At 52.5% G+C, this 25691-nt stretch overlaps 8 protein-coding genes across 8 annotated transcripts; 3 read left to right on the forward strand and 5 right to left on the reverse strand.

The window, feature by feature from the left end:
• Nucleotides 1–271: 271 nt before the first annotated feature.
• Nucleotides 272–2585, forward strand: B0T26DRAFT_374994 (SGT1 protein-domain-containing protein). Its single transcript, XM_060434685.1, has 3 exons — nt 272–303; nt 392–691; nt 844–2585. Exons 2-3 carry the CDS (start codon nt 451–453, stop codon nt 2469–2471), a joined length of 1869 nt encoding a protein of 622 aa, XP_060295151.1. The 5' UTR covers nt 272–303; nt 392–450; the 3' UTR covers nt 2472–2585.
• Nucleotides 2586–2732: 147 nt separating this feature from the next.
• On the reverse strand, nt 2733–4091 carry B0T26DRAFT_606980 (uncharacterized protein; the record flags this gene model as incomplete). The annotated part of the gene is made up of 2 exons (XM_060435833.1): nt 2733–3743; nt 3816–4091. Coding segments are annotated over 2 exons (1287 nt in total), but the record flags the coding sequence as incomplete, so codon positions are not given.
• Nucleotides 4092–7715: 3624 nt separating this feature from the next.
• Nucleotides 7716–9994, reverse strand: B0T26DRAFT_718592 (uncharacterized protein). The gene is made up of 5 exons (XM_060442388.1): nt 9665–9994; nt 9239–9397; nt 8497–9075; nt 8283–8426; nt 7716–8214 (listed from the first exon to the last, which is right to left on the reverse strand). The coding sequence occupies exons 1-5, from the start codon at nt 9734–9736 to the stop codon at nt 8116–8118; spliced, it is 1053 nt and encodes a 350-aa protein (XP_060295153.1). The 5' UTR covers nt 9737–9994; the 3' UTR covers nt 7716–8115.
• A 498-nt stretch (nt 9995–10492) lies between these two features.
• Nucleotides 10493–14009, reverse strand: B0T26DRAFT_813621 (thiamine diphosphate-binding protein; the record flags this gene model as incomplete). Its single annotated transcript, XM_060447337.1, has 7 exons — nt 13988–14009; nt 13670–13892; nt 13194–13569; nt 12176–12341; nt 11668–12113; nt 10877–11584; nt 10493–10762 (listed from the first exon to the last, which is right to left on the reverse strand). The coding sequence occupies exons 2-7, from the start codon at nt 13786–13788 to the stop codon at nt 10493–10495; spliced, it is 2085 nt and encodes a 694-aa protein (XP_060295154.1). The 5' UTR covers nt 13789–13892; nt 13988–14009.
• A 72-nt stretch (nt 14010–14081) lies between these two features.
• B0T26DRAFT_648789 (tetrapyrrole biosynthesis, uroporphyrinogen III synthase) lies at nt 14082–14990 on the forward strand (the record flags this gene model as incomplete). The annotated part of the gene is made up of 1 exon (XM_060438028.1): nt 14082–14990. One exon carries the CDS (start codon nt 14082–14084, stop codon nt 14988–14990), a length of 909 nt encoding a protein of 302 aa, XP_060295155.1.
• Nucleotides 14991–15567: 577 nt separating this feature from the next.
• B0T26DRAFT_678117 (uncharacterized protein) lies at nt 15568–16786 on the forward strand (the record flags this gene model as incomplete). Its single annotated transcript, XM_060440179.1, has 3 exons — nt 15568–16152; nt 16277–16457; nt 16539–16786. 3 exons carry the CDS (start codon nt 15568–15570, stop codon nt 16784–16786), a joined length of 1014 nt encoding a protein of 337 aa, XP_060295156.1.
• An 881-nt stretch (nt 16787–17667) lies between these two features.
• On the reverse strand, nt 17668–18922 carry B0T26DRAFT_753908 (kinase-like domain-containing protein; the record flags this gene model as incomplete). Its single annotated transcript, XM_060445762.1, has 4 exons — nt 17668–18044; nt 18112–18493; nt 18558–18753; nt 18816–18922. 4 exons carry the CDS (start codon nt 18920–18922, stop codon nt 17668–17670), a joined length of 1062 nt encoding a protein of 353 aa, XP_060295157.1.
• Nucleotides 18923–22449: 3527 nt separating this feature from the next.
• On the reverse strand, nt 22450–25357 carry B0T26DRAFT_648732 (COPII component protein; the record flags this gene model as incomplete). Its single annotated transcript, XM_060438021.1, has 2 exons — nt 22450–24675; nt 24734–25357. The coding sequence occupies 2 exons, from the start codon at nt 25355–25357 to the stop codon at nt 22450–22452; spliced, it is 2850 nt and encodes a 949-aa protein (XP_060295158.1).
• Between the last annotated feature and the right edge of the window lie 334 nt (nt 25358–25691).

Consider the following 25691-nt stretch of genomic DNA (forward strand, 5'->3'; position numbering starts at 1 on the left):
CCAGAAACTTAGCCCCACCTGGCTGCCTTGCGTTCCAGCTGGCCGGCACCGACTGGGGAGGTACATACATACCTGGTCCAAGCTTTCTTCCTAGCCCCACTAACTCGGGTACAGACAACGGGCGGAGTACTTCGTACGGAAGTCGAGCTGAAATGGGTTGGGGTCTTTCAACTAAACGGGCTTACCTAATGCAGATACGTAATTGTGTTAAGCTTCTACGGGGTGGACCGTACGATTCATAACATTTTATTTTCCTCAAAAACCTAAGTCACGGAGTAACCCGTCTTTAACCACCACGAGAAGATTCGCACTTTCCTCTTACCCCTTCCTTGTTTTAAGAAGATTTTCAGAACTCTTTCTTTTCAAGATCTAACTTCTTGTATCAGCATACCTAGCGCCTGCCTATCTTAGCCACCCTTAGACCACCTATAGGCGGCGGCGTAAAACAATATGGACACAGCAGGCGAACTCCGTCCAGGAGACGAAGGTTTTGATGGATTCCGCATGAGCCTTCCTGAAAACTGTGTCGAGTACATGATATTTGTCGTGAAAGGAAACGACGACACGGACTTTCCAGAGGCTCCAAGTTTGGAGACGATTCGAAAGGCTGCTGTCCAAAAGCTCGACGAGCTCGCCAAAGACTACATTTGGCAGCGCGATGTTTTCAAGCTGGAGACTAAGACTCACAATGGCAAGCTTCCTTGTCCACACTTTTCGCCCCATCTGCTGTTTCCCACCATACCATACATATCCTTTCAGTCTTCCTGGCCTCGCCCGAGCGAGAAGGCAAAAGCAAATACGCCGAGCGGCAAGCACATCACATTGCTGACTGATCCCGCCCAGGCCTAACCTACCTGCATGGGACGACAGACTACGGCGACAATGTAGAGGACGAATGGTTGATTGTGTTTCTTCTCCGAGAATTGGGCAAGGAGTTTCTCAGTTTGTGGATCCGGGTGTTTGACAGTGATGGAGAATTCCTTCTAGTCGAGGCCGCGAAGGTCTTGCCCAAGTGGCTAAGCCCCGAGAATGACAGTAACCGCGTGTGGATCCACGGGGGGAGTCTGCGGATCATCCCGCTAGCTGCCACTCCCATCAAGGCGGGATCGCAGCTGCTTTCTCTCCAGGACGCGCTTGAGGTCATCAAGTCGACGCCAGACTTGCCCCTCCACTCGGCCTTCGTTGAGGCGGAGGCTTTCTACCGGCTCGAGAAATATCCTGGTCAAATCAAAGACTCCCAACACCACGCGCTGGTGACTATTCCAAGAAAACTAGCCTACATATTGCATGCAAAGCCGGCTGCCGTAGCCCCCGTCGCGGAGGCATTTTACCTCCGCAATCCAGTTGTGGTCAAGCAGCCTATATCGCCCTCTTTCGAGCCAATGTTCCCACCTCGAGACCTCGTCACTGTCAGCATTCGCTTCACTAAAGTTCTGTATGCCCAGCTCAAGTCGCAGAGATTTGAGCCCTTACCAGCTTGGAAGGGTCTGCTCCAATCTGCGGATCTCAAGGTTGCCAATGATCATGACCTAGCCCTTTCGAAGCTTGCACATATTGAACTCGGCATGAAGGTTGCGGCCGGCTTTGAGATTCTGGCCAGAAACGCCCACACGAGCGACAGTCGCCTAACTCGTGAAATCGCGCTGCTTCTGGATGACCTTGGAGAAGACGGGGACTCGGTCCTTCCCACCGATGACGACATAAGAACATGGGAAGACACCAACCGCGAAGATGACGACTCCTGGATAGATATCAGCTATATCGACTTTGAAAAAGAGCTTGACGGTCGCGGCGCTTCTAGTTCAGGGTTTGGTAATGCCAAGACTCAGGCTGACTTGAAGAAAATTGTTTCTCGTTTCGAGGCATTCCTAAACGACGACGAAGCCGGTATCGAAGGGGCCGAAGTTGATGAGATGAACCAGGATAATGACAGCGACGATGCCGATGATGCATCCGATTCACTGGATGAAGACACAGAAGACGAGGATAAGGAAATTAGCTTTGACGAAGAGCAGTTTTCCAGGATGATGAGAGAGATGATGGGCCTTCCATCAGGGGATATAGTCCAGGGGAGAGACATGGAGAAGGATGATCAGGGCGACCAACCAGCTCGTTCTAGGCCTAGTTCAGATACTGAGGATGAGGATGAAGACGAGATGGAAGAAATCCGTAAAGTCATAGCACAGATGGAGTCAGAGCTTGCAGACCATGTTGCCTTGGCATTGGAACCAGTCGCAAAGAAACTACCATTGCTCGGGGTTAGGGGCAGCCCAGACAGAGGACAACCCTCTACGAATGCGGGGGTGGATGAAGAAGACGCCGACATCGATATTGATTACAATCTCGCAAAAAATCTTCTTCAGAGTTTCAAGAGCCAAGCAGGCAAGGCGGGTCCTACCGGAAATCTTCTCGGCCTGATGGGCATGGGGTTGCCTCGGGATGAGGGTGACTCGGATGAGGAAGGAAAGTAGAAATTAAATTTTATAGCCGCCAGCTTTAAATCCTGGAGAGCCAAAGTATACAAGCCGCTGTGCCAGGGAGATCTGAGAAGTCCAACAATGCTAGGAGTCAACAAAATCCTTCTCCCTGTCGATTTGGGTCTGGTCTATACTACCTAGGTACGAGCCACCTGGCAGACCAACGCCTTCCTATATGTGGGAAGAAGCGAACAGGTCCAGCTAGATACAGGCTCTGCAGACCTACCCTTTGGACCTCTCGGCCACTTCGTCTGGTTTTATCCTCTTGGCTGGCGACATCTCGCCACTCGGACGTGGGTGCTTCCTCTTGGAGTCAGCTTGGACTTCTACCAACCTTGAAAGAACCTCGTTCAACCTCCTCCTTGCCTCTAGTTCTCGTCTACTGCTGTCACCGTGGGGCCTGTAAAACTCCCTGACAATACTGACCGTCGCATGGTATGTCTGGTAGATTATCAACCTCACATCGGCCGAATCTACATCATCTATGATGTCCCTGCCCAGCGGGAGTTGAGCTGGACCCGGGTCCGTCTTTGTGCCATTAAAACCCTCCAGGAAGCTTTCGGAAGGGCCTTCGCTGAAGACGGTCGCCAACAAAGGGTCGCCGAAAATGCAGTTGCTCCAGTCGCGGAGACCACAGACTCTCAGGCTCGACTTGCTCTCGTCGAGAGCATTGTTGTTGTCGACTGCGCTCTTTCCCTTCAGTGACGTATTAATGCTTGTCGTGAAAAGAGTTTGGGGGGCGCTCCCGCCATCGGCTGGTTTGGACACTAATATTACCGACTCGTTGGTGCCATCGACGGCGACGAGACGTGGGACCGAGACCGAATCGAGGAAGTGGCTTAGCCGCTGGAACTGCCTCCGTATTGCCGAGTATGGTATTGTTATGGCAATGTCCTCCCCGTCCCGGAGAACGCTCTCTAACATGGAATGAAACGCTATTGTCCAAGTCGCCGCTCCGCCGAACCCCATCGGGCCACTGCCTCCAAGTTCCGTTCGATGAAGGGAAGAAGGATTGAGGACAGCTACGGCGGGCCCGAACATGCCTGATGGCGAGGTTACCAGTGCAAGTTGCCGGAAAAGCTGACCCATCTGTCCGTCCACTCGTTCACGCCCCAACGAGGTAAGCGAACGGGAGACGAGCGCAAGAGGCGAACCCGGAGTCGGCTCAAGGAAGCTGTACGTGAATCCAAGCTCGTTCGACCTTTCTTGTGAAGAATGAATCAGAGTCGGGAGGAGTCGGAGCAGATCGGTGTCTTTATCGGAAGCCTCGTGCCGTTCCACGTCGTCAACAGCCGCGTGAGCCGGTTCTCGCGACCCGTCATCGGGTTCCATCTTGACCGCTACCATCTCCCCAGCCGGGTTTCTAGACAGCGCCGCCCTAACCCAACGAACCACCACGGCCTCGGATGCCACCATCAACTGCTCTGACCTCAGAAGCCTCAGGATGGACGGTGGCGGCAGAACGAGGATCAGAGTCTTGCCGTTGGAGACGATGACTTCATATATTCTTTGGGGTCCGAAGGATGGAATCGGCTGGAGCCTCTCGACAGTGACATTGGGCCATACGGTCCCGAGGATGGCCCCAACGGACTGCTGAGAGGGCGGTTGGCACATGGATAGGAAGCGAGAGCTAGGAGCGCAGGATTCCCTGGCGATGCTCGACAGAGTTGCTCGGGCTTGGTGCTGCTATAAAACACAGTCGCACACCCACACCCACGGACAGGACTGGGGCCGGCAACCTATCTCGGCTGGGTGGTGGGTAGCGAAGTTCAACCGAGAATCGAGGAAGCTTGGTGGGTTCGCTGCCGCCGTCAATCTTGGCCTCTTAGGAAAGGGGTGTATGTTGCATATGAATCGAGGCCGAGCATCAGTCGCCGGAAAGAAAATAAAGAATTGTGGCTGTCGAGGACTGACAACGGTGGCATTCGGGTTTCAACGGGGATATTTGACATATGTGTGTCTCTAAGTGGCAGCAGTAGAACATTTGTTTTCGGTGCCAGCTATACATGATATTATATATATCGCCTGCTGGACACTAAAAGGGGTGGTGCTTAACGACATCGTGCTGGCAGTAGCCGTCGAGGCGCAGGATGGATCCCTGGCTGGTACGTCTATCCATCCATCCCTTAGGGGATTGATGATGCATGCGCGTTTAGTTGCAGGGTCCGTCAAAGAGCAAAGGATTCCGCACTAGAGCGTAGATCTACTACGCAGTAACATGTATATGCAACCGAGGAGGAGGGAGGAGGTTCGTCTAAAAGAGGAAAGACTCGTTCTGTTCTGGATCAAGTTGCAAGAAGAAGCATAAGCAAAAGACTCAGTTCGATAAATTCGTCCTCATCAACACTTTCCTACTTGCGGATAGTCAGAACTGGAGAAAAAACGCCCACACTAATCTGCATTGCGACACATCGCATCCCACCCGGACGGGCTTCCGTCTCGGTCACCTTCTGGTCATCGTAATGGGAGAACCAGGATATGAAAGGCGAGAACGGACAGCCATGTGACAAGACGCGTACGCCTAGCCAACTCACAATTAGGTAAGGTACGTATCCGTTGTTAAAATGCCTTATAGACAGATGAAGTATAATATTGAGCCAAGAAGCCGGTGGCCCTGGGGAGTTTTGCCGCCAAGGGCGGGTTTCGTGGAGCAAGGAGCGGCCAGCGGTTGGCGAATAAGGCGAGACGCGTAGCGAGAAAGGAGGCTAAGGAACACTAATACTTACCTTGGATATAAAACGGCCTGCCTGTGTAATAATAACAACGGCCGAGGTACGGAGTACTTTACATACCAAGTACAGGACAGGACGTTGGGGGCTTCCAGCGTCACACCCTGCGGGATAGGGGTAAGAGGATCTCGGAGACTCATCCATTCGCAACCACTGATACCTGAATGAAGGTCTGGGTGCAAATACCTACCTACCTTACCTTAGATGAATTCTGACATACGCAAGATTTCTTACAGTGTATGAATATGGAACTGTACGGTACCTCCACATTTACACTTCATGGGTACCTGGCAATCAATGACTGGTAACTAAAGGATCACCTGTCTGCACTAAGTCCTCGTGTTAAGGATGAGGGAAAACCGGGAAGAGAATGCAATAAACCAAGGTTGTCCTAGTGTATCCAATGCATGTAAGGTACTTAAACTGTATGGATACTGCTAGTGAAGATCCCCGAGCGGAGCCGTGGGTAATTAGGCGACGATTCTCAACTCTGTAGCTTCTTGATGCTGGTTCTGTTCGCGATCTAGTAGAAGTACGCGTAGAAGAGAAAGAAGACATAAGAAGTAGTTGTCTAGTACATCAACATACCCTGAAGAACTAGTAGGAAAGACGAAGAAGAGGCGGATCAGGCGCCGTGGCGGGCCTCGCTCGCTAACGGAGTCAAAATAACTGGGAGACTAGTGTAAATAGGTACATACCTTACCTAGTTGAGATCAGGGGTGATCCGCGGGGGTGGGGGTGACTCTCGAATTTTATAAAAAAAAAAAAAAAAAACTGTCGAGACATGAAGGGGCCATTGCTCCATGATTTCTGTATTTGGGTCAAAGTAAGCAAGTTTTCTGCAATTATATTCATTGTCACTCCTTACTCATGGAAGCAGCAAAATTTGAAATAAGAGTTGCTGTTTTTGTGTCTTACGTACCGACAGTACGAAAATACAACAACCACAAACCACGCCGGCGGGGAAGAGTGCCTAGCTGGGAAACAAAGACCGACTTGGCACACGATTGCAGTTGCGGAGATCCGATATTAGAGGACATCCGTCCAAAGATGGAACCAAGCAGCTTGACAGCGTGCGAGGTGTTGTTACAAAGGCAGCCGCGGGTAATTTCGTGTAACCTGTCCGACTCTGGCCCACACGGCCTCCAGACCGGTAATGGATCCCAGGCGGAGTATTCATACCCCTAGACGCATTAGTACTTTTTCCCCCGCCATCCACTTACAAACACCTCCATAGGTAGGGGGAGGCGTTGTAACATGCTATTGCATGGAGGGGTGACGAAAAGGCAGAGCATCCATCATCCATTCTGTTGAACCCCAACCCGACTTTGGAAATCGGTAAATGCTGTGTGTGTGTCTTGGCGAATACGGGCAGGGTAGCTCCATGCATCCACCAATCCCCGAGAGCCACCTAGGGCCTGGCACGCTGCCGGTTGACCGCTACAACATGCCGAAAGCAAACGCCTCAAAATGTAACACAAAATAAGGAAGGTGACGAAATCCCAAGGTAGAGAAAATAAAACCCCGAGGGTACGGATTAGTTCAAGACAGTGGAGGTCTGTGACCCCCCGGCATTGGGGGAGGAGGGGGGAGGGGACGCCAAACTCAAGCCAAGGATAGCTGGAGACGCAGGGTTAATCGAATCAAGTTGGAGCAAGCGAGTCTGTTTTATTTCATTCACGTCGCTCGCTCGCTCGCTCGGTGAGTGCGGAAGATGGCAGCCGTGTTGCCGTGACTGAATGGAGCTAGCCGACTCGGGCCACACTCCGTTGTTCTATCGATGACCAGCAGGAAGCCAAGCAGGCAAGCCAGCGAGCATAAAAAGGAGGTCCAGTTCTTGTGATTCTTTACTACGCATGTACTGTGTTGTAGTTGGAGGAAACACGATAGAGTGGTCTTCTGGGTTGCATATGGGACAAGCGAGACGGGAGTCGACTGATTGGACCACATTAAGCGAGAACCCAGCCCGGAATTTAGAGCTGGAGCTATGACCGACGATGGGGAACGGGGAATGGAACAAACAAAGACGGGCTCTGCCAAACGTAGAACATCCGGGATGTTTTCGTATTCGTCTCACTGGGCCGAAAAGGGGAGAGAAGCTGGGTTTGACTGGCAAAGCTGGATCGAGCGGTTATCTAATAATCATCCTGCTTTATTTTATTTTTGCTCTTTTTTCCCCCCTCCGTTTCATGCAATACTTCCAGAATAGGCCAAGGTCCGACCCGAACGAGGCTGGAAGCTAGGTAACGACACACAGCTAGGAGACCTACTCATTAAAATGGTAAATTTCCTAGCAACCTAACGTGTGCCAAAGAGCTTTATAGACGGTCTCATTCACTACCTTGATAGATAACTCAACCATGTTAACTTCAAGCGTGCGCCAGGGAAAAGTGTCTGCCTCGTATGATGTGTGACTTTAGTATTTCGGTAACTTTACATAGTGTGTAACTTAACGTCTGTAAATACTGTATATATGGACTCCGTACATACATATTGTTCAAACACTTCCCTTTTACAGGCACCGTAGCAGCGAACTATTGACGGTTGAAGTTTTATTTAGGCGGCCCGACGCCGCTCCAACTGAGCCGCGATGTCGAGCCAGGGCCTCACGGACCAAGACAGGGGACCGTGGTCGGCACACTCGTCAAATTTATCTGGAATAGGGCTTAGCGCCGTCCCCCCTTGGCAGCTGCACAGCTGCACCTCGCTCTTCAGCGAACCGCCATGCTTCAACCGTTGTACATTACATATACTACCAATGTGCACTATCAGTACTGTTTATGGCTGACCAGATGCCCGCAATATTGAATGCTGCCCGTCGCTGAGGCCCAATTCCCTATCCGGTCCTCGCTCTCCTCGCGGGTTTCCTAAGTACACTCCCGTCGAGATTTGACTCGAGCAAAATTGTATCATCCATTGTTCTTGACAGCTTGGCTATACAGCTCGGTGAGATTGTACCGCTTGAGATCATCCCAGTCGCCGTCAACGACACTGATCCCGCAGGTGGACTAGTGAATTGTTAGGGGTTGGACATTGCGCGGTGGGGAGGGCGGTGCTGTTGAGGATGTCTCATTACCTGGTAAAGGTCAACCAAAATCACCTTGTCCGGCGCCTTCAAGTTGACCTTGTGGCGGTCATCATTGATGAGACCCGCAATCTCATTGATAACAAAATCCCGCTTCAACTTGCTATGGTTGCGGACAGTGGGACGGATGGCGAACTATGATATTGGCACGTACTTAGTCGTCACTGTAACAAGTGGGCAAGAGGAGCGACTGTTCATAACATACGGTGAAGGCCTGGTCGGCCTCTTTTTGTTGTTGGTTGGCGGCTTCTCCTTCTGAAGCAGGAACTTCGATACTCTCACTTGGTCCATCCGTAATGGCGTCGGCAGCACCAGCAAGGGCCCGCCCACTATCTCCCTCCTGTTTCTGTTCCGAAACTGCGTCTGCAGCGGATTCCGTGCGGGGCTCGGCACGGGTAGCACGCTTACCACCCAAGTCGAAGAATGGCGCGAGCGCCTTCTTGGCCAACTCGACGATCCCCTGTTCGGTTGCTTTGCCCATAACGGTCGACGGTGTGAGCCGGTTCACGTAGCGGCACCTAAGTTGCCTGGGATCGGCACAGGCTTTCGCATCGACGCAAATACGCCTCACAAACTCGACCGGTTCAATCGGCGCCCTGGTCTTGAAGAAAACAAGACAGTCGACGCCCATCTTCATGGGTGTGAATATGGCGGCGCTATCATACTCGCCCTTGGAGTTCAAGGCTGCGATTTCCTTTTGGATTGCAGCTTCGATGTCCTGGGAGTCCTCGTCTTCCGAGCCGACGAAGTCCTTTTCCTTGATTCCGTACAGCTTTTCGGCGTACTAACTTGGTTCACACAAGTAAGCAGCCAACCTCGTCTTCAACGGGTAACCAAGTAGAGCCTAGCATACTCCCTGATCGTGGATCAGAAGGAAGAGAGGAGCTGGGGCTGGAGCAGAGAAGAGGAACAGGAACAGAAACCCGGCTTGGGGTTGGCGAACAGACCTCGGCGAACAACATGCTAACTTCTCTGGCGGCTCTGGCTTCTTGGTGTCTAGCGCATGTCACCCATATTCCCGTGTCTCCTGGCTGGAAGCCGCTATCGTTTGGTAGAGAAGCTTTGGCCTGGTGATGCGGTGTCCTCCATTTCCCAGAGTTACCTGTCTTTTTATCCGGTCGGGGTTAGCAGAATTCATGCGGGCAGTAATGTACCACGATGGACGGGTTGGTTCTGCAGAGAAGTAAAGAGACATGGGATTGGCGAAGCAACCATATACAACTAGGTAAGTATTTCATATGTGATTGGGGCTGTTGTTCGGCGTACACTGCAGTGCTATGCAACGCCGACAGCCCACAAAATCCCTCGTCGCTCCTCCAACTGAGTGCATCAAGGTCGATATATGATCGTTCAGTGTTGATAATTTCATTTACCTTTTTTTTCTTGTCGTGCTGGGCACCTGCTGATCCCGATGGGGCTTCTTTTCTCTTAGTACTTTCCGTCATATCTTCAATGGATGGACCGTTCTTTGGTGAAAGCGAATGAGCGAAGGCTTGGCGACGTGTGTTCCAACTAGTTTCTTCGCCAAACGTAACTAGTTGTAATAACAACGGTTTAAAAAAAAGGTATGCCAAATCGCTTCCCCCAAAATGTCCGGCGGCTTTAGTAGTCTCGACACTTTTTTCGAGTCTTGAGGTTGTTACGGCGTCGGTCGTTGATGGTGGCCCGTTTTAGCAGTCACTCGGCTAAAGGTGCTGTGATTGAGAGGGGTTTGGTACCATCTTCCGCTCGGCGCAGTCAAATTATTCAAGGCCGTGACCCTCGGTCACGTGCAGCCACACCCTTCTTAACCCCTTTTCCGTCTTTCCCTAAATTGATGGGGGAGCACAACAAAAGAAAAACATAATGCCAGAGCAGCATTCAGACCAAGGTTCGAAACTCGGCAAACTGTGTATACACACCAACAAAAGAGAAGAGTCACGAGGGCTATAATTGAAATTCACGGCGGGCGTGCGGACCAGCCTTTGACACGGTAGGGACGGCATTACCTGCAATCCGAGAACTCATTTGGACCTGCCTGCTCATTGCATTTACGGCATATTTCAACAATCAGTGTCGTAAAAGCGCCGTCACCAAACATCATATCTTTCCAGTAACCCCCCCCTAGAATAATAAAAGGGGTTGAACTTGACCAATCCCGAACCCGATCAAGACAGGAACTACATATGCACAGCAAAGCTGCAAACCACTCAATAGAGACCTCAGTCGGCCTTCGTGTTGTTTCTCGCCGCTATCTCGGCGGCGAGTTTCAGGGCACGAGGAGCATCGTCTCTCGCCATCTCCAGCTCAACAAACTGCAAACCTAGGCCGTTGGTGAAGTCCTTGTTCGTGAGAAGCCTATCAACTTCATCCTTGGTCTCGACCACATATTTCTTAACCTGCTTGTCCGTGGCTCCGAACACGCCGGGGATTTCTGTGTACTTCCACGGGACAATGTTATTGTACTCTGCATCCATATCGTGGATGCAGCGCTCAATGGTGAACCCGTCATTGTTGATCAGGAAGCTGACCGACAGTCAGATTCAAGTCGCCCTTTGGCTCAGCAGTGGGAATTAGAGGGGGAGGGAAAGTTTTTGGGGGGAGACTTGCATCGTGATATTTAAACCATGACGGATCATGGTGCTGACCTCTTGCACTGTGAGCTGGAATGAACCATCACCGACAAGCAAGATAGTGCGGCAGTTTAGGTTCATGTCTCGCGCGCCTAGTGCTGCGCCTTGTGCCGCGCCCACCGACCAACCAAGGCTGCCCCAAAGTATCTGGTTGATACCCGTCACCCCGGCAGGGAACCTTGTTTCCCAGATGCCAAAGTTGGCCGTGCCGGTCTCTGTAACAACGATGTCGCCCTCCTTGAGATACATGCCCAGCCTGGGCCAGAACCAGGCCTGGGTAATAGTCTGGGAGTTGTCGCGGTTCTTGGCCACTTCGTTCACCACCCTTGGCATGTCGGGCGGTGACAGGCGGGTCGGGTCGACGCCCTCAGTGATTTTGCGGAGCACACCTCGCATTGTAACCCCCGGGTACTCGGAATAGCGAACTGCGCAGTGCGTGCTGTGGAAGTCGATGGTAGTAAGTTGCGAAGTATGGTAAGAGAATCCTGTCGTGTTGAAGTCGCTCTTCAGCGACCCGACAAACAGGACAAGATCGGAGCCTTCGACCTGAGCTATGACATCTGGACTTGACCCGCAGCCCGCGTAGACACCGCCGTAACTTGGCGAGTTCTCGTCCACGGCGCCTTTACCCATCGGAGTTACGAAGACGGGCAGTCTCGTCTTGCTCACTAGGCCTCGGACCTCGCCCAAAACTCGGTGCCGGATAGCGCAGGCGTCGATTAGGATGACGGGTTTTTTTTAGCGGCGTATAGGTATTTCAAAACGGCTTCAACAACGTAGTCCTCGCGCTCGACGTCATTCTTGGGCTCCGACAGATCAATGGCAGTGTCGAGCCGCCGACCCTCGACCTGCTTCTCGGCCATGTCGGTGGGGAGCATGATGTAAACGGGTCTGCTACGTATCCAGCACTCCCGCAACGCATGGTCAATCTGCTCGGCAATCTCGGCAGGCTTGGTTAGCCTAGCAACATCGCACGAAATCTGCGAGCTCATATTCGCGAACACGTTGAAGTCGCCGTTGCCAAGAGTGTGGTGCAACAGCATCCCATTCCGCTGTGAGATTGTCGACGGGCAGCCGACGATGTGCACCATGGGGATGTGTTCCGAGTAAGCGCCGGCGACGCCATTCATTGCCGACAACTCACCCACACCAAAGGTGGTGGCGAGCGCCGAAATCCCCTTGGAGCGGGCATAGCCATCGGCTGCGTATGCTGTGACACACTTGGTAAGTCCGCCGCACAACCAACCTTACCAAGATTAGGGTCATACTTGCCGGCGTTGAGTTCGTTGACACTGCCCACCCATCGGAGCTTGGCTTTCGGGATGTAGTCGAGTGCCGTGAGGTTGAAGTCTCCCGGTAGGCCGTGAACTGAGCGGATGCCAATCTGGTGCAGCCGCGTGAACAGATATTCGGCCACCGCCACGGGCTTCTTGAGACTCTTTGTTCATGGATTTGGATCTCCCTGTTCGCCGTCCGCGGTATTAATTCCGCAGGCCTGTCTGGGATCCTCATAGACAAGAGATTCGAGTCGAAAGACAAGGTGGCCACGGTAGCCTGGAACACCAGCAGCTCTTTTGTGTGGAGGAAGACGAAATGGGAGTGACCTAGTATTGCCATGCGAGTGATTCTAGCCCGCACGGCCAGCCATTACCGGTGGGAGCTGTCAAGTATATGTTAAACGGCCGCAGTTGTTAGTAATGAGCAGGTCAGCCCTTGAACGCGAGCTGTAATAGGTGACGAAGCATGATGTTAGATGTATTGCCGGCTAGGAGGTTTGAGAAGCCTCGCGCACGTCTGATGTAATCGATCATATCCCAAAACGCCTACTCCGCAGGTAAGTCACCTCAGCTGGGTTTCGACGTGGTCCGGCTCGGTTCTTCCTGTTAGCAAACGACACCATCTGTTCACTGGTGAGCCAGAACCCACCAATGGGCTGGCTGGTGCTTATTTGTATTGTACATTACTTACATTTGCAATTATATGTTCAAGGCTGAGAGGAGACTGGCTGTCTAAGAGTAGAGCTAGAGTATTCAAACATGTAAGAAACTATGCGCTGGTTAGGTGACGGCCAAGAGGGGGTAAACAATGTTGCCGACTTCAAACACCCAATGCCGCGCTACGTCCATGACTCTACCCTCGTTCTGATACACAATTCGTACAATAGGTAGTCACATAAACTCGACCGGAATGTCTGTAGTAATAACGGCGCAGGACTTGACGGATTTTAGTCGCAGCTCCCATCCTTCCAGCCAATTCTCCACCTCTCCTCCCACTTGGAGCAGTCAAACACCGGCTTTCCTAGTTTTTTGTTGACTTCGTTGTGTGCCTCGCATAGCCAGTTGCCAAACTCGTCTCTACTGCCAGCGCGGATTTCCTGTTTTTGTATATATTGCTGAAAATCCTCGGCGCAAACCCAACAAGGGTAGAGTTTTGCGAATAGCCTCATAAAACCCTTGACGTCCGACTGCTCTGTGGTCGTTGGGAGAGTCGGATATGTGGCTGCGATGGAATGCAATAAGGTCCATGCACTGCGACCGAGCATCTCGACATCAGCAGGGCACTCCCTCGGCGTTGCGGATACGGCGGAGGCTGTCTCGGCTGTCGTCGCTTTGAGCGACGATGAAGTCTGTGATGCCCATGCAGCGAAAGACGTGCAAGGTCGACACCTACATGAGTTCGATTAGCCGATCTATTTGTTGATGGGAGGCAGATAAATCGCTGCCATGTGACGCAACGTCATGAAAACCAAAAGCCATGCCGACTTACGGCTTTCCATCCTTGTCTAGGACAACACCTTTGGCAATCCGTTTTGGGGGTGCTGCCAGAGTCGACTCTGCAGCGCCGCGACTTTCAGCAGACGTGCTTGAACTCAACTTATCGGCCATAGCAGGTCTGACAGGACGCAGCTAAAGATGACCAGAATAGTCTTCCTGGTCAAATGCTGCGTCCGCAATGGCCGAAATGTCCGCTGCTGGCTTTCTCTCTGGTACTAGATTGTCAGACCAGTTTGTCAGCGGCGGGTGACGCGCGAAGCAAGCGTCTATCTATTATCGATAAAGCTCTAGTGGGGCGATGGTGCCTTACCTAGTCCAGTGTCCGTAGATGGACCAGAGAAGAAGCCCTCTGAACTCTCAACATCGTCAACACCAATTCACGCCCGACCGATGCGCCGCGGAAAATGTCGCAGATGACCCCCATTTTATTTCTCAAGACCCGATCAACTCCCGGTGATGCTTACGAAGAGCTATTCGTGACCGAGGCCGATGGATTCACTTTCGAGCCAACCTTTGTTCCCGTTCTCGAGCATCGGTTCGACGACGTGGGTATGGCCAGAGTGCGGACTCTTCTCCAAACCAAGTCAATAGGCACGAACCCGAGCTGCGACTATGGTGGTCTTATTTTTACATCCCAACGGGCTGTCGATGTCCTTGCCAAGCTAGTACAGGATGAGCGGAGCTGCGACGGAGGGTGGCCCCATCTCCAGGACGTCCCGGTTTACAGCGTTGGGCCAGCCACTACTCGCGCCCTGCGAGCGGTAACACAGGGACCGCCTTTACAAATATTTGGCGAGCACACAGGGAATGGTGAAAGTCTTGCCCACTTCATCCTTGGCCACTATGGGGACTGGTACAAAGGCCGCCCCTCCTTACCGCCCCTCTTATTTCTGGTCGGCGAGCAACGGCGAGACATCATCCCCCGGGTCTTATCTGGGGCTGAATTGCATCCGATGAAGAAGATCCGGGTTGAGGAAGTTGTCGTCTATGGAACTGGGGAGATGCCAGCTTTCAGAGACGAATTCGAGCAGCTTCTGCGGAAGACGGCCAATCGATCAGCGAGATGGGTCGTAGTCTTCTCTCCCAGTGGGTGTGACAGCGTGCTGGGCGCGCTCGACATGCTGGACGAGGCCAGCGGGAAAGCGAAGCCAAAACCGCCAGGCCGTAACACATTTATCGCGACTATAGGGCCGACAACTTGTGATTATCTAAAGCGGAAATTCCATTTCGATGCAGACGTCTGCTCCGAGCATCCTAGTCCAGAAGGTGTTTGGCAGAGTATCACCCACTTTAGCAAGCCCCTGTTGAGGTGAATGAGATATAGAGGCTTTGACCACCATGTGCATGTATTTTGATAGCAATTTAGTTAGGAGCTGGGAAATCTTGGACTTTGAATCCTTTTTATAACCTACCTACTACAGCAGGCACTCAGCGCTGAACCCCTCTTCCCCTTTACTGAATTAAGCTGCCTTCAGATACTTAGTAAGGTTGTCGACATCCACCCATGAACATACTCTGTACCCTTTATGTACTTTTTGGCATTTTTGACGCAGAAACTACTTAAAAGATACATTAAACACAAACGTGCCTGAAGACACTAACGGCTGCCGCCTCCCCGCACCGCACGACAAGCGCTTCACGGATCCTTGCATTGCAGGGGCGTTTCTTGGTATCCGACTTGGCCGCCGCGCCACCATCATCATACGCAGCATTTCTTGTTAAACTTCACGACACAACTCTTCCCGTCTGAAAGAAACCCATGTATTTGTCGACGCCCGGCACTATACCGAAGCACGGCACCCCTCTTGCCGACGCTCCACACACCACACAACAGTGCTATCGGGTTGTGCCTGCGAACGAACGCGCCTCCTTTTGCACACTCGCCGAACCATGAGCTCCTACTCGTCGCAACAGGACAACCGTCTTCGTCCTCGTAATACCGAATACAACTCGTCGCCTACACATTCACCAGGCGTAGTTACGCCAACAGGAGCCTCCGCTAGTTCTTCGGCTTTCTTACCATCATCGGTATCTAGCCTCTGGGGTGGTCTCGTCCGCCGGTTTTCGTCGGACACCGCCTCTCCGTCAACATCACCCAATTTCAACTCGTCCTTCCATAATTCCCAGACGTATCCCACCGGTGGTGGAAACCTCCACAGCAACGGCCTAGACGGCATATATACTCCGCCGCACACGTATCGGACCGCGTCGCCAATGCGACCCCCGCCGCTCGAGCCACTGCGGCTCAATGGCTTTTCGGATGACACGACGCCAGAGGCCAGGCTACTGACCACGGCCATTGCGGAAGAAGTTCGCATCATGGTGCCTACACGTCTAAGTATTGGGGATGAATGGAACCTGGTGTATAGTCTTGATCAGGACGGCGCCAGCTTAGCCACGCTCTACGAAAAGTGCGCTGCATACCAGGGGAGGCGAGTAGGCTTTGTACTGGTGGTTAAAGATTGCGAGGGCGGGGTGAGTCCTCTACGAGCATCCCATATACCGGCCGTTTCCCGCGCAAAGTCACTCTGTCTACTTCACAGCCTGCACTTAAGACGGACGGGCTTCTTCTTTTAACACGTGTTTTTTTTGTGCCTAGATTTTTGGCGCGTACCTTTCCGACTACCCACACCCAGCCCCAAGCTACTTTGGAACCGGAGAGTGCTTCCTCTGGCGGGCCTCCGTTCTAGCATCCCTTCCGCCTCCCCCTTCTACCGATACCTCTCACCTGACCGCGCGCACTACAACTATTGCCGCGGCCCCATCCTTAGGTCTATATAGTCAGTCATCAAGCCTGTCGACCCCCAGCACCCTGAACAACAGCGACACAGCTAGTGTTGCTAGCTTCGCAACAACCCTAGGCTCGCTGTCAATCCGCTTCAAGGCCTTCCCTTATAGCGGCGTCAATGAGTATTACATACTTTGCGAATCCCATTTTTTGAGTGTCGGTGCCGGTGACGGCAAGTATGGGTTATGGCTTGATGGCAGCCTCGAAAGGGGCAGGAGCTCGATGTGCCCAACATTTGGCAACGAGCGGCTGAGTGACGAAGGCGAAAAGTTTGGGGTCCTTGGTGTCGAGATGTGGGTGATTGGTGCAGGCGGCCGTTGAGCCTTGAAGCGCATGGCTCTTAAGTACGATACTGAGCATGGACGGTCAATTACTATCTTTGTATTCAAAATAAGGAGAGCTTTGTGTGTTTTGGCCCTTCAATGGGACTGAAGCTGGCAGAAGTGGATAGGTAAATTTATCTTATAGGAGGATGGGCGTTTCTGGCACGGCGTTTAGGTCAAGTTCTAACGGGGAAGGACTAAGGGGCACGTCTAATGAACAAAGCTATCAGATCCATGTTATTGACTAGGTACCTACCACCCTGCTCTATCTACATGCCTTAGGTTTTACGCTCTGCCTATGATGTTCGAACAGGCTACTACATCTGGATGGATATCGTGAAGAAACGATATCACAAGAAGTTGGGGGGAGCATGGGAAATTGGGTTACCACGTGTGAGTCATGCCCGGTGGTCAGATAAACGGCTCAGTTTTTCCAACGTCTTATTCCCCTCCCCCCCCAACCCCAATCGAGACTACAACCGCTTTTTAGTATCAAAAGAAATTCTCGAACTCGTCTGTATAGTAGGTAAAGCCCAAAACAATCCTTTCCTGGCACGTCCTGCCGGCCAAAGGAGTATACATTACTGCATAAAAGTCATGAGAAAAAACGAAGTCGAAATTAAACCGACAATTCTTCTAAGCAAATCCATCCCTGGATATCTGACCACCTTTCAGATTCATATCCCGCATCCTCGCTTATCGCTCCGCCAGCTCGATCCAGACAGGGTTTGGGTATCCAAGCGGACAGAAACTGCCTTCTGTAATTCAGAAGTACCCCCTCCCCACCTTGAACAAAGTCAAGCCAATCATGTAGCCGAAAAGCACACCATCTCGGGATTCCACAAAGGGAACTCAAGACAAAACCTATGAGGTTTTCTCCTATCTCATGATTTCCTGGTAGATCAACTGCTTCAGTTGCTCCTTGCTCAGATTGTCCTTGTGCTTGTCGAAGTCAAAGAACTCTTCCGGAATAGGGGGCGCAGTCGGTTCGTCATCGGGGTCGTGGTAAGGCTCCAAGTATGGGTGCTTGAGTGCCTCTTCAACCGTGATGCGCTTCACGGGGTTGAAGGCAAGGAGCTTTTCTAAGAGGTCCAGGGCGAGATCTGAAGTGTTTGGGAACAAGGTTCGGAAAGGAACCTTCTTCTTGAATGGCAGGGATCGGATGTACTCGCGCGCACGACGTGACTTGATGCCATAGTAATCCTCCATGGTTGGCGTTCCAAGGACGTCCAAAATCAAGGTAAGTTGATGGTGGTCTTCAGGATGTGTTAGTGTTGACGTTCGTTCAAGGCAGGTGTGGGCGCACATATAGGTGTAACTTACAGTCCTTGCCGGGAAACAGTGGCTTGCCGCTGAGCATTTCAGCTAGGATACAGCCCACTGACCAGACATCAATTGCCTTGGTGTATTCCTTGAAGGTCAACATGATCTCTGGGGCGCGGTACCAGCGGGTGGCCACGTATTCGGTCATGAAGCCTGAATTGTCCTCCTGTGATGCAGCCGACCGAGCCAACCCAAAATCGCAAACCTTGAGATCACAGTTGGCATTCAGCAGCAGATTAGACGGCTTCAAGTCTCGGTGAAGGACGTTGGCCGAATGCATTGCCTTGAGGGCGCGTAGAGTTTGGTAGATAAAGTACTGGCAGTGATCGTCTGAAAGATCTTGGGTACGAATGACCCGATGCATATCCGTCTCCATTAGTTCCTATTCTCGCGGTGTAAGTAAGGGCGTAACAATGAAGACGGTAGGGGCCGTCAATGGACCGTACCTGGATTAGATAGACTTCGTTGAAGGTCTCGTAGCTCCGGGGTTTCTGAATATCGAGGATAGAGATGATATTCTCGTGGTTGAAGTATCGTAGCAGCTTCATCTCGCGCAGGGTCCGTAGGCAAAACATGGAGTGGTCGAACGGGGTGATCTTCTTGATCGCAACCTTTTGGCTGGATGGCTTGTGGACTGCCGAGCTGTTCGAATCAGGTTAGATAGATGTCGTTCGGTACTTGGAATAGTCATGGAATCAACTCACCACACGACTCCGTAGGCACCCTCACCAACGACGTCTTGAATATCATACTGCTCGCTGACGTTGAAAGATATCTTTCGGGCGCCGGCCCGGGGCAGCGGGGTACTCATTTTCAATCAAAGTATCTAGAGAACGCTGATGCAGTTGAGAGGCGACGACAAGGTGGCTCGAATAAGTGTGAACAAACACTTGCGCGCAGCTGTGGGATTGAAAGGCCAGTCTCGGGCGCGGGAGACGGGGGGTGGTATGTAGAACCCGAGGACAGGCTGAGTATTGGGGTTAGGGACCAGATACCGCTGACCCCGATCAAAGCAGCAGCTGGGAGCTCGTGGGTGATAAAAATGGTCGCTGCTTGTTGGTAAGAGAAGGAGTGGCCGGGTTTGTGTTGGATACAGGTCTGGGTCTAGGTCCAGGTCTTGAACGTGGCGGACAGAACAAGAGACCGAGCACGCGGATTGTTTGGACAAGACCGAATTCTTTTGCAAATTGATTTGCTGCCTCGGTGGAATGCCAAAAGAATACGGGGAGCGACGAGAATTCCGGCTGGCAGTTCTATGTTCGACGGAGCGAGGTTTGTCTGCGGGATTGCGCGACAGCTGTTAGCTTGGGAAATCCAACGGGCAAAAAGGCGAAATACAATGCGGCCAAGGATCTGAAAGTTGGGACGATCGCTGCGCTCAGTGGCCAAGCACCCGGATGTCAGAAAAAGCCGCGGATACCCAAGTTTACATGAAGTTGACATTCGGCACTATAGATAGGGGAAAAACCAGGCAGAGCACACGCCACGGCCTGGCGATCAGGGATCAAATGGTAAGGAGCGAAAGCGGTTGGCGATTAAGGGGTACGTGGGTACAACTAAGAAAGGCTTCCAGAAGCTGTCGGGCGGCCGTGAGGGACCATGCGCTCGCAGGTTGAGAAGAGGGGGTGGGGGAAGTGGACGACTAGGCTGGCGATCAGACGCCTCGCCTGGTCTTTGGGCGTTTTTCCAACACTGGAAAAGGAGCTGACAGCTTCCACGCCTGTGAGAAGACAGCTAGTCCAAGGCCGGCCAGCGTGTCCCATTTTCATATTCAGGCAGGGACCGGTGGCCGGCTGGAAAGCGTATCTACATCATCTTCTCGGAGGACTTGAGCGGAGATAGAGAGAGACAGGCAGACAGGAAGACGGGCAGAAAGGCAGACGGACAGAGAATATTGACGTGTAGCTTGAGATGAGCACACACACAACATACCGGCTTTGCAAGTGGGAGCTTCACCCTGAACCTGGCGGGCGGGGGGAGATGTTTTGCGACAGGCGCGCGACAAGTTGCCCCGCTCTTGACTACCTAGGAAGGCGGGGGATGTGAGCTATGAAGAGGCCGGAGGAACTTTGAGCAGGGCCGTTTGCGTCGCCGTGAGGAGCTGTTGCGCGCACTGGGGAAAGTATAAAATAAAGACCGCGAACAGCGACCAGTTAGCGGCAGCTGCGACAAAAGACGAAGCTATCGACGAAGGGCAGTCTTCGGGGGAAGCAAAGAGGTAAAGAGGAGCAAAGAGCAGCGCGACAAGTCACGGGCGGGCAAGAAAGGGGTGGGTCAATCCGTGGGAAAAAGCATGGACGTCGGGTGGTTCAGGCTGCGATGGCGGGTAGATGGGCGTTGCCTGCCACTGTCCTGTGGGTGCTGAGGTGGGCGCTACCTTCTTTGTTGGAAGCCCAGGCCTACTAGGGTCTGGATCGGGACTCGCTTGGAGTCTCGACAGTGGGGTTCAAAACGCCAGTGCTCTCTACCTCTACCTTACGGCGTAGTGCACGGAAGAGTGTAGCGGGGTTCCCCGTCCCCGTCATTGGGCGGAAATAGATCGCCATGGAGACATGGGGTGTTTAGAGATACCAAATACAAGTCACTTCGTTGAAGAATATTGGCCATTGTTTTGTGCACTGTGCTATAAGCATGATCCAACATCCTCAGTGCCCATTCAAGTGAGGGAGAATGGACCTTGGCGGGTCCTTGCAGCTCAGTCGAAGCCAAGCAAAGCGGCGGGATGTTGGAGAGAAGAGGGCCTGAAATAATTGGAACGTGGATCTCTGTGTTCGGCCTGGCCCCTTCGCAACCTCCCGGGTAGGTATTACGGGGTTCTAAGGCATGCTGGCCGGCCAGGAGCAGTCTCACGGTGCTGAGTGGAGGATAAGTCGAGGCAGTCAGTCTTTAACCGTCGGCGCTAAAGAATCTCGGCCCTATGGGGTTCTCGTTGGGCTGTTTTGAAGACGCAACGCAGCGCGAGGGCTTGCATAGCGATACCTCTTCTGCCCTGTTGAAATGACGATGACTCGTTTTCTTGTCCTCGGGGTTATCATAGAGGTTGTAGAATACGGGCCGTGACATATTGGCGCCCCGCTGTTGAGGCCATCACGCTGCAGTTTGTGGCAGATACAATGCACACGACACTATACTAGCTGCCCTGGTTGCGATGCATGACACACACGCTTCGGCAGCCAACCAGGGCTCAAATTAGGCGCCGGCCAAAGTGAGCACTCAGCCCCTTGGTGTCGCCAGTCGAGCGCGTGTCGGGTCTCAATGGCCGAACGATGATTGTGGTTTCAGGCCCGGCCTAGCCATTTTTGTCACTAGAAACAGAATGCCTCTGGGCCTCTGGCCAATCCTGACGGCCCGGTCTGAGGTGAGAGGTCGTGCCCTTCTCTTGGTTTTGAGATATGAAACCCGTCCTGAGTGGGGACTGGGGACTAGGGACTTCTTGTGGAGCAAGAGCCGCACCTCGTCTGATTCTAGCCTACCTAATATAACAGGTGACTTGGATGGAGACAACGGCATCCGCATAAGAGGTAGATTCGACAACAGGAAGAACTTGAATGTAACAGAAGAGCAGCATGTGGTTTTGGTTGCTACTTCACTCCATAGTGGCATCGCGTCCTTTTGGAGGAAGCCCACAGTGTTGGGAATTCAGCTCGCGAGCAATCTTTGCTGATTCCTCTCCTCATTTTGTGACCTATCATCGCCAAGTGCCCTACTATGGAGCATCTCTTGTGCATGCGTCGTATGTACACTGTACAATGTAATATGTATATACAAACCTGGAAAGGGCGAGTTAGCGGCTCCTACATAAGGCCTTGAAACCTCCCAGTCGCACAATCCACGCTAGGTATCATACATTGTCAGATTTAATGTGTACCCTACGAAAATCAGGACCTGGTCGTCAAGAGTATCTCGTATAATAATCTTGGCTTCGGCAAGAATTGGGTTGTTTGTTTTTCCAATCCCAAGTTCAAGGCGATCCCAGGCCGCAAGGGGATCTAGTGCCTAGGTGATTCGAAACAGACAGATATCCCCGCAACACCAAAAGCCTACATTGCCAGGGGGTTTATTGCAGGAGATTTGACAACTAATTAATAGACAGCTTATAAACGGCCGACGATTGTCAGAACCCAGTTTAGCAATGCTGTTGTACTTGTACTCGCAAGTCTTCTGATTCCTCTTTGGTTTTATTTTGTTTGTTCTGCCAACCCCTATCCTCAAAAGAACAAGTTCTACTGGCGTATCAAAGGCCCAAACTACTCGGAAGCGAAAGTACACCGCCATGTCATTGAACCACCTACAACTAAGCATCAGCACAACCGTATCTGAATTTGGGCCGGACTCTGTTCAACCGCTCACCTTTTCTCTGAGAGCGCCCATCCATTGCTGGAAGCTCATGCCTTGATCCGCCCGATCCTCCACCAGCAGAGTCTGAGCCCATAGCTTAAGGCTTGGCTCGCCATCTTCGCGGACAATGTACAAGTGCGGAAGAATGATACTTCCCACCCCTCGAGACTTGTAGTCACGACTCTTTTGAATGACTGCTCGAACGCGCTCATTGAAGTCATTGTCGAGCTCTGGTACAGTGCCCTTTCCAACGTGTAGTTGTGTTCGGTCTCTCACGCCAAACACGTCAACTAGCAGCTGATGTATAGCATCGCGACCAACCCATAAGAATTGTGTCTGGCCGTCATCAATGAGGTACAGACCGTAAGACACAAATCTCTCGGACGAAAGATTGAGTGAGGGTGGAAGTACAATTTGGCTTGTCTCGGGATCCGGAATACCGGCATTGTCGGGCATGTCGTGGAGAGAAAACAATCGAGGATAGATGTACTGCATCAATAGGGGTAGAGGGAGGGTCGAAAGCTGACAGAGAGCTGCAGACCTGAGATCGGATGGTATCTGTGCCGACTTTCGCAAACCAACATTCTTTATCAGGCCGAGGAACAGAGCGGGAAGAGCGCGAAGGTTAGATGGGAACTGTAATCCTCCGCCCATGCTACCGCCCGCCAGCTCCTTTTTGAAGGTCTGGAGAAGCTCCGTGATTTTACTCTGAAGTCCTTCTCTAGCCGACTCCAGTCCATTACTCAAGGCCCTCTCCACGGCCTTGTGGCTAAAGTACGTCGTAATGGCACACTGATCCGCTGAGGCATAGACGTCGGCGAGGTTGGTCGTCGTTGGTAAAGCTAGCGTCATTACACGGATCCGCCGTTCACCGTTGCAAGTAGTATGCAGCACAGCTGCCTGCATACAGACAATGTTTTTGGTCAAGTTCTCGTCTATGGCGACCTCGACAACGTAGCACTGGTCGCGCGGGAAGGCTGGGAAAGCGCACAAGTCCGAGCTCCTATTGAAGAAGTTGCCGTAGAATGTGCTCATGCGCAGACCGGTCGTGGCTCGAACACGGAGGACAGCCTCAAGACCGATTTCCGACGACAAGTAGTCGCTGAACTCGGTGGCGAACTTGATGGCATCCTCTGCTCGACCTGCATTCCAGCCAGGGTAAAACCACGTCTGGCCACCAGTATATCTTGGTAGGTTGCTCAGGGACGCGACATCTTGATATTGAGACGAAAAGAGAAACATGTCGATCGAGACCTGGTTCTTGGAACACTCAACCGCAAAGCTCTTGTAAAAGCTGCTAGCAGTCTGAAGCAGGGCGCTCTCTTTGGATGTGCCAAGAAGCTTCTTGTCTTCCCTCATCTCCAGTTTTCCGTAGCCCACGTTTGGCAGAGATGCACTCAAAACCACAATCTTTCCGCCGAGGGGGGAGATGAGCTTATGTCCAGCCCTAAGGGCTGATCCCATGCAAGAGCCGTTGTTCTGATTGTTGACAAACATTTCGGGGAGTTTCGTGAGAAAATTCTCGATGCTCGCCCGGCACTCAGTGAGGGGAACAAGTAGCTCCTGGGGAACAGGGAGGAAAGGTTCGTCCAGGTCGCTGATCACTAACATGCTGGTCTCGCCATTCTCCTCGTTGTCCTTGGGCACCGCGAAATAGTGCAGACTCGAATCCACAGCAATGAAGCCGAGGCGGGTCCGGCGGTCGGCATTGGGTATTCGGTTAAGACTGTCCAAAATGGTCCGGGCACTTGTGGCAAGGAGACCGGTGGAAACAGCGGCGTAGCTGACATCAAATAGGAAGAGATAGACAAGTGGCTGTGGAGGTCTGACCATGTACTCTTGGGGAGCAACGAACTCGACAACTGCGTGGTTTAGCTCATGCCGTTGCCAACGATCCACGCTCTTCTGGGCTGCAGCATCCCAGTCAAACGCCTGGGGTACGTCATTGGTGAGGTTGCACATGTTGCAGCGCCAGCGATGGCCATGGTCCAGGAATGTCACGAATGGGTTAATGTAGGATCTGCATCTCCGACACCGCGAGATGACCTGGTCCTGGACGATCGGGACGGGGTCGTCGAGATCGTGAAGAGCTGCATACGGCTGAATAACGAGCGCAAAAGGCAGTTTACTCTTCTTGAGGAGTGAGTGCGTCGTAGGTACGGCATTTAATGTAGATCTGACATATTTCGGAGCGCAGTTTGCATCAGGAGATGGTGTGACGCTGGTCTTTCGTTGCGAGTAAGTATGAAGAATGTTTAAGAAGAAATCGGTATAGTTTACTTACATTCGGGGGCAAGATGATGGGAGGAGGGGGGAGGTCCAACTCTGATACATTGAAGGGTTGATTGAGGAGATCGGTTGGATACAGCTGATTCAGTGGGCCGGGTCTTGTCTGAGGCAGTTGTTGCGGCTGCTGTTGTCCGGGTCCTAGCTGCATGGACGAGAGCCCTGAAGTAATGCCGCCAACACCTCCCGCCGGAGCAGCGCCGGCAGCGGGCGGCGCTCCGGCTGAGGGATAGTAAGGCTCAGGGGCCTGGTAGGCTCCCACGCCAGTAACAGCCGGTTGTCCCGAACCGTACTGCTGTTGGGGGGCACTATAAGGAGCAGGCTGCGCGTCCTGCTGCGGGTATCCTCCGTAAGCTGGTGCGGCGGCTTGGGGAGCTCCAAACTGGCCCCCTCCTGGTAGTTGCCCTACTACTGCAGCATTCCCTCCCGCTGCGACATCAAAAGCACCCGCCGCATATGCTCTCTTCTTTTTTCTGCCGTGGTCAAGAGCAGGCTGCGCGCCGGCCTGGGGTGGAGGAGAAGATGAGTTCTCGAAGGCCTGTGAGGCTTGGTCCGGGTAGACGGGCTTCTCGCCAAACTGCTGCGAAGGGTACTGGCCGTAGCCGTCGTTGGGAGCAGACATTTTGAGTCGCTCCGTTACCGACGTACGTTGCAGCGCGTGCGCAGGGCGCGACAAAGTGGTGATAAATGTGAGTTGAGGCCCTGCGAAAAAGCGGCAGCCAAGTGTCGACTGATGATCTGATGCAGGTCACACAGCCGGGTAGACGAACTTGTAGAGGCAAAGCTGTTGAGGGTGATGTAGGCGGGCGGGTGGAGAGCAAAGCGAGCCCAGAGCTTTCGATTGATTGAAAGTTGGAAGCTGTCCTATACTGTTTTGGCCTTTCCACATTCGGCGGCGAGGGGGTTTCTAGACAAGGTATGTGTGCAGACAACAAACCAGGTGGCCTTGTCAGCGA

The sequence above is a fragment of the Lasiosphaeria miniovina genome, assembly GCF_030549165.1.
Source record: "Lasiosphaeria miniovina strain SMH2392-1A chromosome Unknown B0T26scaffold_5, whole genome shotgun sequence".
Lineage (NCBI taxonomy): Eukaryota > Fungi > Ascomycota > Sordariomycetes > Sordariales > Lasiosphaeriaceae > Lasiosphaeria > Lasiosphaeria miniovina.

Coding starts and splice junctions, on each gene's coding strand:
- B0T26DRAFT_374994 (XM_060434685.1), top strand. CDS start 451: ATGGACACAGCAGGCGAACTCCGTCCAGGAGACGAAGGTTTTGATGGA. Junction 692..843: donor GGAGACTAAGACTCACAATG/GCAAGCTTCCTT, acceptor GATCCCGCCCAG/GCCTAACCTACCTGCATGGG.
- B0T26DRAFT_718592 (XM_060442388.1), bottom strand. CDS start 9,736: ATGACGGAAAGTACTAAGAGAAAAGAAGCCCCATCGGGATCAGCAGGT. Junction 9,398..9,664: donor AGCACGACAAGAAAAAAAAG/GTAAATGAAATT, acceptor CCGGATAAAAAG/ACAGGTAACTCTGGGAAATG. Junction 8,215..8,282: donor TTTTGGTTGACCTTTACCAG/GTAATGAGACAT, acceptor ACAATTCACTAG/TCCACCTGCGGGATCAGTGT.